This window comes from Jaculus jaculus, chromosome 3 (genome assembly GCF_020740685.1).
Source record: "Jaculus jaculus isolate mJacJac1 chromosome 3, mJacJac1.mat.Y.cur, whole genome shotgun sequence".
Lineage (NCBI taxonomy): Eukaryota > Metazoa > Chordata > Mammalia > Rodentia > Dipodidae > Jaculus > Jaculus jaculus.
The window spans coordinates 14,658,713-14,676,775 of record NC_059104.1 but is presented as its reverse complement, the minus strand read 5'-3'; the positions used below and the strand labels follow the sequence as shown (position 1 = coordinate 14,676,775).

Here is an 18,063-nt window from a genome sequence, read left to right as displayed (position 1 = left end):
GTTAACTTATTTAATTGTATAACCACCGGGAGAGCAGCACACAATAATAATACTCCTTGTACGGATGAAGAAAACATTCAAATAACCATACAGAGTCATGCAGGTATGAAAGGGCAGACCTGAGAGCAATGGGTCCAAAATCCATGAGTTCTACTCACTCCTCTTACCCAGCCATACATAGGCTAGGCAAATAATTGTTTCTCATTCCCCAAATCTTCACATATATGCCTATTAGCACATTCCAGTTTTTTTATGCATCCTGTTATTTTGTAAAAGACAATACTAGATTCCTATCTTTCCTGGATCTGAACTATTGTTAATAAGTAGTTCAGTGTAAGAGTGGAGTGGAATCAGGTAAGACCTAGACTTAAAATCAGTTATATAACTTGCCAGTTACATGACCTGAGACATAGTCTCCTGACCCTATCTGTCACTTCGGAAAGTAAGGATCTTTACTGCCCTCGCAAGAAGATGAGATAGCCACATATAAGTCCCTGGCACGTAGATGGTCAATAGTATTCTTTTTTTTTTTTTAATATTTTTTTTTATTTATTTATTTGAGAGCGACAGACATAGAGAGAAAGACAGATAGAGGGAGAGAGAGAGAATGGGTGCGCCAGGGCTTCCAGCCTCTGCAAACGAACTCCAGACGCGTGCGCCCCCTTGTGCATCTGGCTAACGTGGGACCTGGGGAACTGAGCCTCGAACCGGGGTCCTTAGGCTTCTCAGGCAAGCGCTTAACCGCTAAGCCATCTCCCCAGCCCAGGTCAATAGTATTCTTGATAATCAGCGGGTAAGTGAGGACACTAGGAAACTAATTCTCATGAAAAAGAATGTCATCTGTAAGTTATGAATTTGGTGTTGCAGACTATGTCCAGCTGAGCCGAGATTAGGTCATAAAGCTCTCTAAGGATGGCGGGTGTAGGAAGGGACAGCAGCATTGATAAGAAACCCACCTTCCGGCCAGTTGAAACATATATGAGCAGCTCGAAAGCGTTGTGTGGCAAGACTGGGGAGGAAATGAATGATTGTGTGAGTGAGCTCCGCTTTGCCATCCCATGACTGTGTTTCTGACTGAATCTCCATGCTTGGAATTCTGCTTACCAACGTCCCTACATTCAACCCACCTGCACATCAGTGCACAGACAGACTGACAGACCTACAGGTGTGCCTGGTCTAACAGCAAGTGTCCTGGTCATCCTCTTCCAAGGGCAGTGTTTGTAGCTGCAGAGTTAGGGCTGAGGTTTTCCCCGTGGTCTCTTAGCCTCTGCACAAGAATTGCCCTTCTGTTTATAATCTCCCTGCACCCAGCTGATGGTGGTGGCTGCATTTTGAATTCCATCACCACCTCCCAAGCAGCCAACTTAGAGACTGGCTGCACACTTGTAGTGAAGGAACAAAGTTAAAATACTTAATATTTATTTATTTATTTGAGACAGAGAAAAGAGAGAATGGGGCATGCCAGGACCTCTAGCCACTGCCCATGAACTTCAGGCACATGCGCCCCCTTGTGCATCTGGCTTACGTGGGTCCTGTGGAATAGGACCTGGGTCCTTTGGCTTTGCAGGCCAAGTGCCTTAACCACTAAGCCATCTCTCTCTAGGCCCCAGATATTTATTTTAACACATCTGGAGATTGAAGCAGTTGTCAAGGAAGGGAAGAAAGAATCAAAGTCAGAGGAGCTGGAGTAAGTTAATTGGGGTGCAGGGGTTCTGGGAAGCCTCGAAGCAATGAGTAAAGATTCAGAAAAGAAACATGCCAGTCATGGTGGCGCATGCCTTTAATCCCAACACTGGGGAGGCAGAGGTAGGAGGAACGCCATGAGTTCAAGGCCACCCTGAGAATACATAGTGAATTCCAGTCAGCTTGGGCTACAGTGAGACCCTACCTTGAAAAACCAAATAAAACCTAAAAAGAAAATAAATAAAAAAGACTAAAAGTAAATAAATAATTAAAAAATTGCAGGCAGTAACAGATGGGGAGAGGCAATTTACATAACTTCCTAGTAGCAACCTCAGCTTTCCTATACCTGCCTCATACACCTGCCACAGACTGTCTCTCTGTGCATAAGAGCTTGAGGCCAAGGAGGCACATTGACATTCCTTGTTGTTAGAGACCTTAGTTCCTTTTAACATCCTCAGGACCCACCTGGGGTCCTCCTGAGAGAGTGCGGTGCCAACGAACGCTGCTGACGGCGCACCCTCGGGAGGTCACAGGCTGGCACAGACCATCAGGACTAAGCCTGGGACTCGGGTCTGCCCTTCCCTGTGGTGGCGAGGGTAGACTGCCACTGGACTGCAGGAGAAGCCCAGGCTGCTAAAAGTGCCACTGAGATGCGTGGAAATGAGCGGGAGCTACAGATGTTGAGATTCAGGGGGAACGTAAACAGTTCCTTCCCCAGCTCCATCACACTTGCTCTGTGGAATTATTTTTGTACCTGGTAAACAAACCCGTGCTCTCTTTGCCTGGTTGCAAATAGACTAATTCTTTAGGGAATGATAATACTCAAATTAGTTAACACAGCTTGCTGTTCATTTTCTAGATCTTGCATAATTCACCCATCAGGGTAACTCTCATGGCTAGTAGTTGAAGACTTGGGGATTAAAGTCCACTCACCGCTTAGCCAATTTGGTTGAATGAACACCTGTCATCCAATATGGGTGCTTTTTTTTTTTTTCTGGTTTGATTACTTCTTCCATCAGCCACCCTCTCATGTCATGCCATGCCATTCACTTGGATACCCCCCGACATGGGGGCAGGTCGGGAACTGGAAAGCGCCTTTTGTCTGTTGTCCAAGTTCACACCCGAGAGCTCCCTTGTGGGTGCACCAGCAAGCAGCTGCCACTGCCTTGGCATCAACAGCTATAAAATGATGTCTTCAGCCAATTCAGAAAATGCATTTAAAACTCTTACTCCCACCTCTCCTGCACAGATGTGTCACCCAGCTGTTCATCAGCTTTCCTCACTGGCGTGTGTGTGAGCACCGATCAGTGTGAGGGGGTTCAGAGACTGTTTGCTGGGTCAAGATAAATATGTCCTTCTGATGCCTGCCTTCCCACTTGGAGAGGTCTTCCTCTTTATCCTCAGCTGTTAACATATCTTTGGACTCTGTTATCAGGATTTAGGATAAAGAAGACAGAAGAGGGAGGGAGGAAAAGGAAAGAGGGAAGGAGAAAAGAAAGGAAGAAGGGAGAGAAGGAGAGGGAGGGAATAACAAAAAAATACGGGAAGGAGGGAGGAAGGAAGAGAAGAAGGAGGAAGGAAGGAGGAATAAAGGAAGGGAAGGAAGGAGGAAGAAAGGAAGGAAAGGAGGGAGAAGGAAGGAGGGAGGGAGGGAAGAAAAAGAAAAGAAAAGGCTGGAGTGATGGCTTAGTGGTTAAGGTGTTTGCCTATGAAGCCAAAGGACCCAGGTTCATTTCCCCAATACGCACATAAGCCAGATTCCTAAGGTGGTACATGTGTCTTACAGTGGCTGAACTCTCTGGTATGCCCATTCTCTCTCTGCCTCTTTCTCTCTCTCACACAAGTAAATAAAATAAACATTTTTTTAAAAAAGACAAAAAGAGGGCTGGAGAGATGGCTTAGTGGTTAAGTGCTGGCCTGTGAAGCCTAAGGACCCCGGTTCGCGGCTCAACTCCCCAGGACCCACGTTAGCTAGATGCACAAGGGGGTGCACACATCTGGACTTCGTTTGCAGTGGCTGGAGGCCCTGGTGCGCCCACTCTCTCGGTGCCTCTCTCTCTGCCTCTTTCTCCCTCTGTCTGTGGCTCTCAAATAAACAAATAAAAAAAATAGAAAGACAAAAAAGAAGGAGGAGAGAGGGAGCAAGGAGAGAAAGAAAGCAGGCTGGCTACAAGAAGCTTTTTGGCTCATAGATACAAGCAGCCTTAGTAGTCATGTAGTATTTAATTCATTCTCCAACACACACACATTCACTCCCCCCCCCCACACACACACACCTTGCTTGGGTTTATAAGGAGTGAGTGAAATCAATGTGAAATGTTCAGTGTTGGAGGTGCAAGCTATGATGAACAGTCCTAAACCCCAAGCACCCATCTTACAGGGCCGTTGTTCGAGAGAGAACTGCAAGTACCTTCACCCGCCGACACACTTAAAAACGCAACTAGAGATTAACGGGAGGAACAACCTGATCCAGCAGAAGACAGCGGCGGCCATGATCGCCCAGCAGATGCAGTTCATGTTCCCGGGCACACCGCTTCATCCGGTGGTGAGTGCGCCTCCTCTGACAGCGGGCGGGCGGGGGGCTGCGTTGCCAACACGGGCAGTGCCACGGTGCCCTGCGATGCCCTCCCTTACTTTATCACTCGGGTTACAATCAGACCAAATAGCTTTGCCACTCAGTGGATACTGGGAAATAGCTGTGTGTTGTTGTTGTTTTTTAATCTCAATTTAAGTGGAAAGACGTGTGGAAATGGGGCAAAGGCAATCTCCAATCAATATCCGGGAAATCTGCATCACTCCCAACTCTTTTCTCATCAGCAAACTCTCTCATCTGATCACCTCAGGATACAAATCGCTCCACATTTTCCTTGAGAATACAGGTTGATGGCTCTGTACCGAAGAGATTGTGGTGCCCAAAATAATTTTAGCAGTGTAGCGGATAGTTGATGCAATTCGCTGGTGTCGCTTTAAGGATGAGGGAGAGGAGAAAGCAGAGATCTCCCCAAGGTCATGCAGCTAATGAGTTGAACCTAAACTCAGTCACTGGCCACAGCGCTTTCTGTCGCATGCTCCATGGAGACAGACAGCAGTCGCGTAAGGTAGAAGGGGGGCAGTTCCGCCCCAGGACGCTGTCTAGGCGCTTGTCTCCTGCTTCCCCAGACCTGCAAAGCATGCTCCAGCTGCTTCAACGAGAACCATATATCAGAAGCCCGAGACGGTTAAATACATGCTTATCTACTGTGTAATATTCTCGCCCCCGAGTTCAGCGTTTGAGAGTCCCTCCTTAAAGATCTAGAAATTGCTTTAGAAATGAGGCCCAAGAGGAAAGGAGTACATTTGACTTACAATGTGAATTATTTGTGAAAATCAAGCTAATTTAAAAAAACAAAACAAAACAGCAAAGCGAGTGTATGTTCACAAAAGACGGTTCTATCAGAATCAGTCTGCGTTGTAGAAAAAGTCTGTGTGAGTGCAAGAAATTGAATGGAAAGGAATAGCAACCAGCCAGCTCCAGTTTCCTACTGTGTGTCTGTGAGATGGGCTGCGGAGGGCAGGACAGGGAGCCCAGGAAGAAAGAAGAGGGCAGAGCAGGTGGGTAGCAGTTCTGGCAAGTCTGCAGGATGCTGTTTAAAAAAAAAAAAAAAAAAAAGGTAGAAACAAGCTCCACCCACCAGCTCTGTCCAAAGTTAAAAAAAAAAAAAAAAAAGCCAGAGGCAGAAGATTCTAAGATAAGACAGATATATAGCCTTTTGAGGTAGACAGAAGGGTATCAAGGGCAGGGTAAGAATCAGACCCAACAGAGGGTGAGATTGACAAGGAAAGGCTGCCTGTAACAAGGTGGTCTCAAATAAGTCATCCCACAACACCAGAAAGAGCTCTACAGATTTTACCACCGTCTAATCCAAAAACTAACCACTTGAACTTGGTTCTGTTTGAAATGGCGCCCCTTTGTAATTGATGATTATCTTTACTGACGCACACATGTAAATCATTTTATTAAATCTGCTGCATGCTACAATGATGTACTTAAAACATGTTAAATACTGTCCGCGGCAGTAAGTTTCAAGCCAGCCAGGTCAACGTAAGAACGGTCTGCTGTGTGGTTTATTCATCTGAATTAGATGCTTCCTGTTTCTTGAGTTAACAGTTGGCTTTGGCACTCGGTCATGGTGACGTTATTACAGAATCTATTCCCGTCTTCAAAGATGAGTGAGCTGATTGTAAAAAAGGGATTCAGTGGGAGGGGGCATTTGGGGAGGGGGAGAAAGGAAGGTGGTGGGAGGTCATGTTGTGTTGTCAATAAAGTAATAAAGTTAAAGAAAGGAAAGTTGTCAATAAAAGAAGTTGTCAATAAAAAGTTAAAGGAAGACACCCAAGTTTATTGTATACTATTAATTCATCCCAATTTGATGAGTAAGATTATGTTAGACCTCGTAGCGGCACTCAGAAGATACGATCAGTCTCTCTTGTTGAATATTTCTCTCTCTCTCCCTCTCTCTCTCTCTCTCCTCTCTCCTGTGTGTCTGCTTTGTGCGTTTCACGTTTTTACTCTGTGCTGGGGTTGCCAGGCAGAATATTTATTTCTATTTACCCTCTCCTTGGAAGCCTAACCATCACTGCCAGCGCTATAAATTACGCGCAGACTGAGAACCCCCAGGTGTGTATTTCTAGTCCGAACCTTTCCCCTCAGCTCGAGGCTCATATATCCCACTTTGTAGTGGACAGGGTCACCTCTAAATCTTTTGCATGAACTTGACATGTTGAATACCAAAGTCTTCATTCCACCACATTCCCCATCTCAGTAGCTGGCTCCATCAACACGCAGAGGGCCTCATACACACTGATCTGCGCCTTATCAACCCTGACCTGTCTGCCTTCAAAGCCATCACTTGCCTGTGCCCTTCTCTTAGCCACCACCAGCCCCATTTCCACCTTACAAGCATTTCCTTTCTAATCCTTTCGTGCTCCACTCCATATACCTACGAATAGCAATCAGGAAGACCTTTTTAAAACATCAATAGGGTATAAAGCAGATGCACAAGGTGGCACATGCATCTGGAATTCAGTTCCAGTGGCTGGAGGTCCTGGCACACCATTTCTCTCTCTTCCTCTCTGCCACTCGCTCTCAAATAAATAAATAAAATAGGGGCTGGAGTGATGGCTTAGTAGTAAAGGTGCTTGCCTGCAAAGCCTGAGGATCAGGGTTTCATTCCCCAGTACCCACGTAAGCCAGGTGCACAAGGTGGCACATGTGTCTGGAGTTCCTTTGCAGTGGCTGGAGGCCCTGGTGCACCCATCCTCTCTCTCTCTCTTTCCCCTCTCCTTCTTTCTCAAATAAATATATAAAATATTTTAAAAATAAAATATTAAAAATATAGGTGCTGGAGAGGTTGTTCCATGGTGATGGTGAAAGATGCTTGCTCGCAAAGCCTGATGGCCCAAGTTCAGTTCCCCAATATGCACGTAAAGCCAGATGCACAAAGTGGCACATGCATCCAGAGTTTGTTTATGGTGGCAGGAGGTCCTGGCACACCCATTCATACTCTCTCCTCTCTCTTTGCATCGCCTCTCTCTCCTTCCCCTCTCTCACTTCTTGCAAATGAAAATATTTAAGAATATGTAACTGGGACCCTCATACCCTCTTACTTAAGATCCCTAAATGGTTCCCCATAACATTTAACCTTGCCTGTGACCCATAAAGTCTTATGCAGTCCAGTCTCCACTCAGCTCTGGTGACCCCAGAACTACTGGTTTTATGCCCCGGGAAAGTCTGGGGGGAGAAACACAAACACAGGAACGTGCAGAGGGAGGAAGGAGCAAGAGCAGTACTTCAGAAGCGATTTTCTCCAAGGCTTTCCACACATCTTGTCCTGCGGCCTTTTCAGCTGTGGATCGTCATTGAGAGCTGACAGGGACCAAATGGATCGTGTCTTGGTAGCAGCTCCATGAAGAAATTACAGCTTTCTCATCCAGCCTGGAGCTGGTGAGCTCTCCGGGATGAAATACTGCACAGAGGTTTCCCTGCTCTTGCCTTTGCTGTCTGGAAAACTAAGCTCACACATTGAGATTGGTGGTGGTCCTAGACTCTCCTGTCTAGAGTTTCATTTCATGTGTTCAGTTGCACATGTGTGTGCATGTGAAGGACAGAGAACAACCTCAGACCATCCATCTTTCTTTGAGACATGGGCTATCATTGTCTTGGAGCTCACCAAGTAGGCGAGACTGGTTAGCCAGCAAACTACAGAGATCTACCCGCCTCTGCCTCCCCAGTGCTGGGTTCTGGGGATGGAATACTTGGTCTTTTTCATGCTTTGAAGGCCAGCACTTTACCAACTGACCTGACTACCCAGTCCCAGGACCCTCATTTATTTTACTCTAGTATCTAAGAGCCACCTTCCCACCCCATACTGCTGCTCAGGAGATCCCACACAAACTACCCATCGAGATGGTTAAGGAAGTATGGGACACACACCGTTCTCTCTGTGGATGCTCCAAAGACATACAGGAAATGGATGTATCGATTCTTCCATCCATCTTTCGTTCTAAAGTACAGAATCTATGGTGTGCACAAGAGTGGATACAGGCCCACGGCTGGGACCAGGCGTCCTCATCCTTGGCAACATTATCCTTGCAAGATCTAGTCCTTAACCTGCAGAATTGTCATTCCTCCTATTCTCATGGATATTGGTAAGATTAAAGAAGACAACATGTGTGACAATGCTGTGAAAACACCAGCCATGTTCACAGATATGAAGTGTTACACAGAAGTCTCATCTCAGCAGATGACCATAACTGCCCTTTTTTCCCTAATCAACTTCAATGAAACACCCTCTATAAAAAGGAAACCATCCAACTGAATCCATCTTCTTAAAGCCTGTGAACTTTAAATGTTCTGTTTTCATGACATAATATACTTACACTCATAGCTCACATAGAAAGACAAATAAATAGAAGGTATTTGCTGCAATGTAATTGTTTTGTACCTCTATGTGCTCATGTTATAGGTGCATTGAATAATTTGTGGAGAAAAAAACCTTTAATAATGTAAATGTTTGTACTACTGATTATAGCAGCTCTTTATTGAGTTTGGACAATGGGAAATTGAAGAGAAATAGCTGTTTATTTAGCTAGATCCTTTACAGTTAGCAACTTTTCTTGCCCATTGCAGATTAAAAAAAAACAGAAGCCCAGAGAGGTTAATGTCCTCCCCAGGGCAAAAGAAAATGAACAAAGTAGGAGAGGACTGAATTTGAACATAGATCTCTCTCCATTTAAAATCTGTATTTTTCTTATTTCCTCAGTGAACTATGTTAGACTCATCCTCAAACACAGTGAAACATGTATTTCAGATCACTAAGTCAGATGAATGAGTGACATGTACTTTTGAAGACAAAAATTGACATTTAATTGGAATAGTTTTTTAGATATATTTTTATTTATTTATTTATTTATTTGAAAGAGAAAAGGAGAGAGAGAGAGAGAGGAAGAGGGAGGGAGAATGGGCGCGCCAGGGCCTCCAGCCACTGTAAAGAAACTCCAGACGTGTGCGCCCCTTTGTACATCTGGCTTACATGGGTCCTAGAGAGTCAACCCAGGATCGTTTGGCTTTGCAGGCAAACACCTTAATGGCTAAACCATCTCTCCAGCCCTGGAATATATATATATTTTTTAATATTGAAAAAGATTTTGGAAGATGCATCTTGAGGTTCTCACTTATTGACAGTTGAGGGACAATGTGTATTTATGTCACCACACTGATCTTTGGGGAGATGGGGTTGAGAATCCATGTAGGAAATCAAACTGGAAATGTGTGGAAATACTCTTTCTCTTTCTTTCTTATAATTAACTGTAGATTCATTACTGTGCCTCAAAAGAATTTTGTTATTTTTCTTTTCAACACCCTGTTCTGCAGCTTCCTTGGCCCTTTTTCTGCTCGGATGCCGGAGAGACGGGCATTGGCACGGGCCATGAGAAGACTTTCACAAAGCCTTGAAATTCTTCTCTGTCATGGCTCTGGCGTTTTTCCTTTGTGTAGATGTTCTGAATGGCCCTCACAAGTCCAGTCAGCTGAGTAGGCCATTTGTGTTCCTCTGCCTTTCTGGGGGCTGAGGGCTTCCAGGGGAAAAGGACAAGCTTGGAGCGGGACTCCTTCAGGCGCTGCCCATCGGCCTGTAGTGACTCCGTGGACTTGTTCTGCCTCCTTGGGTCCACAGGGATAGCAAGAGCCCAGGCCACCTTTTTGTGGATGCCAGCCACCCTTGGCTCCTCCAGGTTGAAGCCCCTGGCGACTCAGACTTCGGTGTGGTACCACTCGGTGGGACACCTCACCATGGGCCTGATGGGCCCAGACAAGGTGTGAAGGGCACTGCAGGAGCGCTTTTGCCTGCCAGGCCTTGTATCTTCCTGTGCCCAGCTGGCTGAACCAAATGCTCACTTGTCACTGCCGTTCCTTGTGGAAGTGGGGTTTAGGATCGTGCCAATCAGGCTGGGCCCCGTGGCTGCTTCCTGAGTAGGAGAATGGCTGGGAGGACATTTTTTTTTTTTTTTTTGTCTTCTAAATACTTACTCTGATAAGTCTTCTGAGTTAAAGCATTTAGTATAATATGATCTCTCTCTTTTTTTTTTAAATTTGGTTTTTTGAGGTAGGGTTTCACTCTAGTCCAGGCTGACCTGGAAGTTACTATGTAGTCTCAGGGTGGCCTCAAACTCACAGCGATCCTCCTACCTCTGCCCCCCGAGTGCTGGGATTAAAGGCGTGCGCCACCACATCCAGCTACAATTTTAGTATAATAAGATTTTTAATACTTCATTTCACTTTTTATTTATGACAGTGACTCCCTAAATTTGGCTATAAATTTTAGCATGTTTTTAAATGAGAATTTTGCCAGGATCTATTGTATCAGACTTTATCTATAAAAATTCTTCTTGGGCGCTAGGGAGACAACTCAGTGGTTAAAGCATTTGCCTGTAAAACCTAATGACCAGAGTCCGATGCCCCACTACCCACATAAGTCAGAGGCACAAAGTGGCACATGTATCTAGAGTTTGTTTGCAGTGTCTAAAGGCCCCCACCCCCATATGCTTAGAAATAAATAAATAAAAATATTTTTAAAAGGGGGGAGCTGGAGAGATGGCTTAGTGGTTAAGTGCTTGCCTGTGAAGCCTAAGGACCCCGGTTCAAGGCTCGATTCCCCAGCACCCACGTTAACCAGATGCACAAGGGGTCACACACATCTGGAGTTTGCAGTGGCTGGAGGCCCTGTCATGCCCATTCTCTCTCTCTGCCTCTTTCTCTCTCTGTCACTCTTGAATGAATAAATAAAAAATAAAAACAAAAAATAAAAATGATTAAAAAAAACTACTCAAGCATTTCTGAAACAGCCAGTCCATTGAATCATTCATGTGCTGTGACTTATGACCTTTTAGGATTAAAGTTTTTTTTTTTAATAAATCCTAACATTACATGGCGCTTAAACTATTAAATCACTTGACTTTTTCGTTAGTACTAAATTATAGAAGCTATAGTTACTGGGAAACCACAGCATTCTATAATTACGATTCAAATGGGTAACACATACATATAGAAGGACAAGGGAAGAAAAGAATTCCTAACCATGGTCCTTTCCCACATTCAAAGCTCATGTTACAACCTTCTACCGGAGAAAATTTTATGTCTGAGCCATCAAGAAGTACGAGCTCCTCGTGGGAAGGTCACACCGCAGGGCCTTCTAGAAAGACCACTGGAAGCGCCTCTTTGATCCCTCAGCTACTAAAGACTTTGAGCCTCGCCAGGACTCCCCTGCACAAACTTATCAATAATCTGCTGTTTCTAACACGGACATTTATAAGAGATGCTGTTCCGTTATTTGTTGCGAATAAAAAATATGTTTACTAAACATAGATTGCTATTTGTCCCATGTGTTAAACAACTCATAAATAGACAACAGGAATGTTACCCAAGACGTTTTGATTGTGAAGGATTAAGGCACAAGCAATGGCATGGTGCAGTGGTAAGAAAAATATGTGTGTGTGTGGGGGGGGAGTGCTGGGCCGATGGCTCAGTAGATAAAGATGCTTGCTTGCAAAGCCTACTGGCCCAGGTTTAACTCCCCAGAACCCCCATAAAGCCAGATGCACAAAATGGTGCATGTGTCTGGAGTTCCTTTGCAGTGGTAAAAGGCCCTGGCATACTTATTCTCTCTTTCCCCCCCCCCCCAAAGTAAGTAAATAAAAATATGTTTAATAAGAAAAGAAAGGAAGCTATGTTGGCTTATGATTGCAAATACTTTTGAACACTTATCCTGATCCTAAATAGGTCAAAAGTCAGCCGTCACACTGGGGGATGTAGCTCACTGGTAGACTGCTTGCTAATCATGCAGGCCCAAGGCTCAATACCCAGTGGTGCAAAAAGAGAGAGAGAGAGGGCTGGAGAGATGGCTTAGCGGTTAAGCACTTGCCTGTGAAGCCTAAGGACCCCGGTTCGAGGCTCAACTCCCCAGGACCCACGTTAGCCAGATGCACAAGGGGGCGCACGCATCTGGAGTTCGTCTGCAGTGGCTGGAGGCCCTGGCGCGCCCATTCTCTCTCTCTCTCTCTACCTGCCTCTTTCTCTGTCTGTCGCTCTCAAATAAATAAATAAATAAAAGTAATTAAAAAAAAAAAAGAGAGAGAGAGAGAAAACAAAATCACCCATAACTGAACACCAAACAACAAATAAAGAGGCACCCAGTGTACAGTTCATTCTTAGAAAAAGCTTTCACAGTCATTTTAAACAGAGGTCCTTTTAAAGGTCCACAGACCGCACCACACTCTGGCCTCCTGTGTAGTGGGCAACAGGAACCGGGCAGCTTCGGCCCTGGTGGGAGCAGATGTGCGAGGGCAGAGCCACCCACTTCAGCTTCGTCCTCAGTGGACGGAGCATGGCACGGCACGGTGGCCCATGCCCACAATCCCAGCACCCACGAGGCCGAGGCAGGGGAGGACCGGCATGCGTTGGAAGCCGGCCCAGGCTACACATAGTTCTAGGCCAACTTGAACCGCAGAGGGAGGCCTTGTCTCAAAGAAAACAAGAACAGATAGATAGAAAGAGAGAGAGAAAATGAAGGGGAGATAAGGCTTGTGGTTCTCTGGCTTCTTTTCTGGAAGGGAGTGTTATGTGCCTGTTTATCAGATCACCAAAAGCTGAGCATTCCATGTACCCGCCAGCCTCATTTTTCCCATCCAGGACTTTAGTGTGGGGACGTACATTCAGCGAGGTGCCCAGCGCTCTTGTCATTGCTCCCCTGGTTCTGTGACCCAGCAACTCAAACCACTTCCATCACGGCCAGTTGAGAAGTTGATCAGTTGAGCATTGCCAGCTCGTCCAGCCCACCTTTCAGGAAGGCAAGGGTGGATTGAGACACAAATAAGTAGGTCTCCATGAAGCTGCCTGTGAGCTTTGGGAGTGTCCATGATGCACGTGATAGAAGATAGGAACGTGTATTGGTAAGTCTCAGGAAAATAAAATTCCAACTAAGCTCCACAGTTTGAAAATGAACAAATACAGTCCACTTGGAAATCAAGGTTTAAGAATGGAGAGATGGCTTACTGGTTAAGGCACTCGCTTGTGAAGCCTAAGCACCCAGGTTCAATTCCCCAGGACCCACGTAAACTGGCTAGATGCACAAGGTGGCGCACGCGTCTGGAATTTGTTTGCAATTGCTGGAGGCCCTGGCACACCCATTTTTTTTCTCTCTATCTGCCTCTTTCTCTCACTCTCTCAAATTAATAAATAAAGCATTTTAAAAGGTTTAAAAAAATAAAAGCAAATCAAGAGTTTTTATTCCTGCCCCTTCCAGAGATGGTAAAATCCTGCAGAGAAAATCATAACTCTGTCTGTGTCCTGTAGATCTCAGTAGCTTTGTTACACCCATCAATCTTTGGGAGTGATATGTAATTAGGGTGGAAACTGTTATTTTATTTGTTGAAAACTCTTCATCGGAACACAAGGTTCACCTGTTCCTTGAAACTGGGTTTCTCTGATGTTCCCCCTATTGTTGTCTGGTTTTGGAAGGAGAGGGGTTATGTGGGGTTTGATTTTTTTTTTTTTTTTTTTTATGAGACGAAAGAAAGCAGGTTGTTTAATGAATGTTTACAATTCAACATTGGATTAGGCAACTGAGACAGAGAATGTTATATACAGTAGATAAATTTTGCTCAAATGTCATATTCTGGTAACTGCTTACATGTTTGCTCAAATGACACTTGCTGGTAAAGTTTTAAATTCTAAAGAAGTCTTTTTTTTCCCCCCCCTGTGTTGTTTTCCTTTAACAGCCCACTTTTCCTGTAGGTCCCACCATAGGGACAAACACGGCTATTAGCTTTGCTCCTTACTTAGCGCCTGTCACCCCCGGAGTTGGGTTAGTACCAACAGAAATTCTGCCCACCACGCCTGTTATTGTTCCGGGGAGTCCGCCTGTCACTGTCCCGGGCTCAACTGCAACTCAGAAACTACTCAGGACGGACAAACTGGAGGTACTTGAAAGATGTTTGTGTTTTAAGATGGATTTGTGGTGGAAGTATGCCTCTGTGTAAGCGAATGGATGCTAGCTTGTATTTTCATCCTGCAAAAGAATGGATACGTGCTTCTCTAAATCTTGGTCATAGTTCTGTGGTATACAACTAATGCCAAGCATAAAAAAATAGCCTATGAGCAAAGAATAACTTTTATACAAGTGAAAATCAGCTGCATAGGATATATGCTTAAGAGCACAACATTCAGCTAGACATGGTGACATACGCCTGCAATGTCAGTACTTGGGAGAAATGAAACAGGAGGACTTCCGTAAGTTCAAAACCAGCGTGGGTTACAAAGGGAGATAGTGTCTCAAATATATATATAGTAAAATAGCTGTCAACCAATGGAATGAATATTGAAAACCAGTCGGGATGTAAGCCATGGAGTTGGCAATAGATGCTGAAATTTGCTGTGCTCAACAGTAATCCTTACTGGGATCCTGGAATGCTCTAGAAATCCAGGAGCCCAGCAATCAGGGTAATGGGTAACACTCAGAGACAGGAACAGAAGTAGAACTGTAAGGCTCAAGCAACTATATGGTCACATGTCACTTGCTCTCAGAACATGCGTGTCTCTAAAATATACCAGCGTATATTAGCATTGGGGATTTTGTTTGTCATCAGGAGGAACTGGAAGCTAGATTAATTTGGTTATGTTGAGATAGTTTTTTAATATAAATTCAAATGTCCTTCCTGACATGAACTTTTAAGTTGTGCACCAAACCAACCCTCCTGTCCTTTGATGATTAAAGCTCCAATCTCCAGGCATGGTGGCACACTCTTTTGGGAGGCTGAGATAGGAGGATCGTTGGGGTTTTGAAGCCAGCCTGAGACTTAATTCCAGGTCAGCCTAGGCTATAGTAAGAACCTACCTCAAAAAACAAAAGTAATAATAATAATAATAATAATGATAATAATAATAATAATTTATTCAGTGCTGGAGAGATTCCCTTCATCTTGCTTCAGTATTCCTGGGATAGCCAACAGAGCATGAGTTTGTACAAAGGCTCTGAGAGTTAATTCCTTCACTGATTGGAGTTCTTAGGTGATTTCTTTGTACTTAGATTACTGGACTAATACAGAACATTCTTCCACTGTGCATTTGTTTAAATATTAAACCAACAAAACTTGAAGGAAAAGAACTGTGTGCCACCTGACATCCTGTGATTGTGTTGGAATTCTTATTGTCAAACTATAAATATTTTCAAAGAGCTATTTTTTTTTTTTTATTTTTTTGCCACACAGCTTTGGTCTAGAGTATCTAGGTACCTAGGTGAAAAGACTGTAAACTCTAGTCACTATGGTTTTTCTGAGACTGGAAGTGTTTTGGGCTCCACCTGCTGGGGCTGAGCAAGCGTCAGTGTTTAGGATGTGACTGTTTTTAAAAAAAAAAAAAAAAATTAAACCAGAAGATTTTGGAACAAACAGTTCCTCCTAACAGTACTGGTAGACAAGGCTAATGGGATTACAATGACTTTTTCAGAGTAGCTTTTGTCCATTTCAAACCAGTAATGACATCAGCTGCACCCAGACACCCTGGATGGATGAGATGCCTGGCTCCAACCATGAGGCTGTGACAGATGGAAGCCACCGTATCTGTAGAGAAAGCCTGCCTTAGGATCAGGGCAGATATCTTAGTAAGCTTTACTTAACACATTTTGTGGACTCAAGATGGAACATTTACTGATACCCACATAGGAGAAAATTGTGACCAAGTTTATGTATTGTTTATTTACACTTCAACCTGGCATAGCCACTGGTCATTGGTCTCAACTGGTCAGTGAAAACACTATTTCCCAAAGATGTTTGATGTTCATGAGACTTAAATGTCACATCAGTGACCCTTTATGCAAAATCAGTGGTAACCAACTGGCTGTAGACCAGAACCCTAAAAGAAGTTACTCACAAATCTATGAAGCTTCTGCTCTGGTGATTTTAAAAAATATTTTATTTTTATTTATTTGACAGAGAAAAAGGGCGAGAGAGAGAGATAAAAAAAAAATGAATGGGTGCACCAGGGCCTCCAGCCACTGCAAACGAACTCCAGATGCATGCGCCCCCTTGTGCATCTGGCTAACGTGGGTCCTGGGTAATCGAACCTGGGACCTTTGGCTTTGCAGGAAAATGCCTTAACCGCCAAGCCATCCGTCTAGCCTTGCTCTGGTGATTTCCATAACACTTACAATGGATTATATGCGTACTATGAATAGGCCTTCTTATTATCTATACCCAAGGCATAATAGAGAATAGTCTTCAATATCTCAAGCAATATTTCTGGATATAGTGAAATGTTAGCTCAACAGAATTCTCAGAGGATAGAGAATTTCAGTTCTTTGAGATTTCAGAATTGGGGATGAAAGAGTTTATTAGATATCAGCATTTCTAACTCTATTCTACTTCCCTCCATTTATTTCCTGCCTTTTATCTATTATTATATCTCTCCTTTTTTACCTTTCATCATCTTGGGAGCTATCAAAACTAATAAGATAGTGACTTGGAAATGAAAGTGTTGGTTTCTGAGGTATTATAGTTTCTGTGATTGCTGACTAGGGTGACAGTCAACTTTGTAGAGCAGGGAGGAGGTAGAGGAAACAGAAGGCTTCCCATTTATTGGTCCTTGCTCCCCATCTCGTGGGGGGGGATATGTGTATCCTACCTCTAGAACTGTTCAGTGATGGACATTATGCATGATAGCTTCACTATGGGGAAACTATCCCTCTATTTAAAGAAACTGAGGCATTCCCGTAGTGATTGTCAGGGTGGGAGATAACACATGTGTGTATTATTTAAACTGCAGCCACACAGACTTGGTAAAAGAGGAGTAGACAGGTAGGTAGATGATAGATAGATAGATAGATAGATAGATAGATAGATAGATAGATAATTGATAGCTAGCTAGATAGATGGATATGTCTCATATACCTGCAGCCATATAACTGTTGTAAGAGAGAGATGACAGATAATGGCTAGCTAGCTGGTGAGATGATAGGTGAACAGGCAGACAGGTGAATTGGTTAATAGGTAAAGAGGCTGAGGAGATGGCCAGGCAAACATGAGGACACGAATTCAGATCCCCGTCACCCACATTAGGGGTCAAGCATGACGGGGTGTACCTACAAACCCTGCACTGGAGAGGCAGAGAAAGGAACATTCTGTAAGGCTTCGTGACTAGTTAGGCAAGCTGAATTGGAGAGCTTTAGGTTCAGTGAAAGACCCTGTCTTGGAAGGAAGGAAGGAAGCAAGCAAGCAAGCAAGCAAATAAATGTGAAGAGCAACTGAGAAGGATATCGTTGTCGACCTCTGACCTCCCCAGCTAGACACATAAACATGCCAAAGAGAAAAAAAAGGGCGGGTACTGGAGAGATGCCTTAGCGGTTAAAGCACTTGCCTGCATAGTCAGAGGACCCAGGTTTGATTCCCCACAACCCACATAAGTCACAGGCACAGGGTGACGCATGCGTGTGGAGTTCATTTGTGGTGGCCGGAGGCCCTGGTGCGTCCATTATCCTCTCTCTCTGCCCCCCCTCTCTCAGATAAATAAATGAAAATATTTTCTTTAAAAAAAAGAACAGAAAAAAGAGAAAAAGATATGTAATAGATACATACCTACAGAGAGACAAGTAGATGATAGATAATAGGCATAGGTAATGAGGGTGAGTATGGCATGGATAGTGAGGGCTTGCTGTTTCTCTTCCCCTTCACTGTATAAGGCAAATTACCAACTTCAGGGTATTTTCTTTGTCTTTTTCTTCTTTCTCCATTTTGGCATTCACTTTAGAAAAAGGGGGGCTGGAGAGATGGCTTAGCGGTTAAGCGCTTGCCTGT

The 18,063-nt window shown here is 44.2% G+C and overlaps 1 protein-coding gene and 1 pseudogene across 6 annotated transcripts in view; one reads left to right on the top strand and one right to left on the bottom strand.

Moving 5' to 3' along the window:
* The window catches only part of Mbnl2 (muscleblind like splicing regulator 2), a 193,507-nt gene that overhangs the window by 122,335 nt on the left and 53,109 nt on the right, over window positions 1–18,063 (top strand). For all 6 annotated transcript variants that reach the window (XM_004651060.2, XM_004651061.2, XM_045146356.1 and 3 more), the window contains exons 3-4: window positions 4,064–4,228; window positions 13,996–14,196. In XM_004651060.2, coding sequence (XP_004651117.1) covers window positions 4,064–4,228; window positions 13,996–14,196 — 366 coding nt within the window. The remainder of the gene's footprint in view (window positions 1–4,063; window positions 4,229–13,995; window positions 14,197–18,063) is intronic.
* LOC105944436 lies at window positions 9,393–10,216 on the bottom strand (annotated as a pseudogene).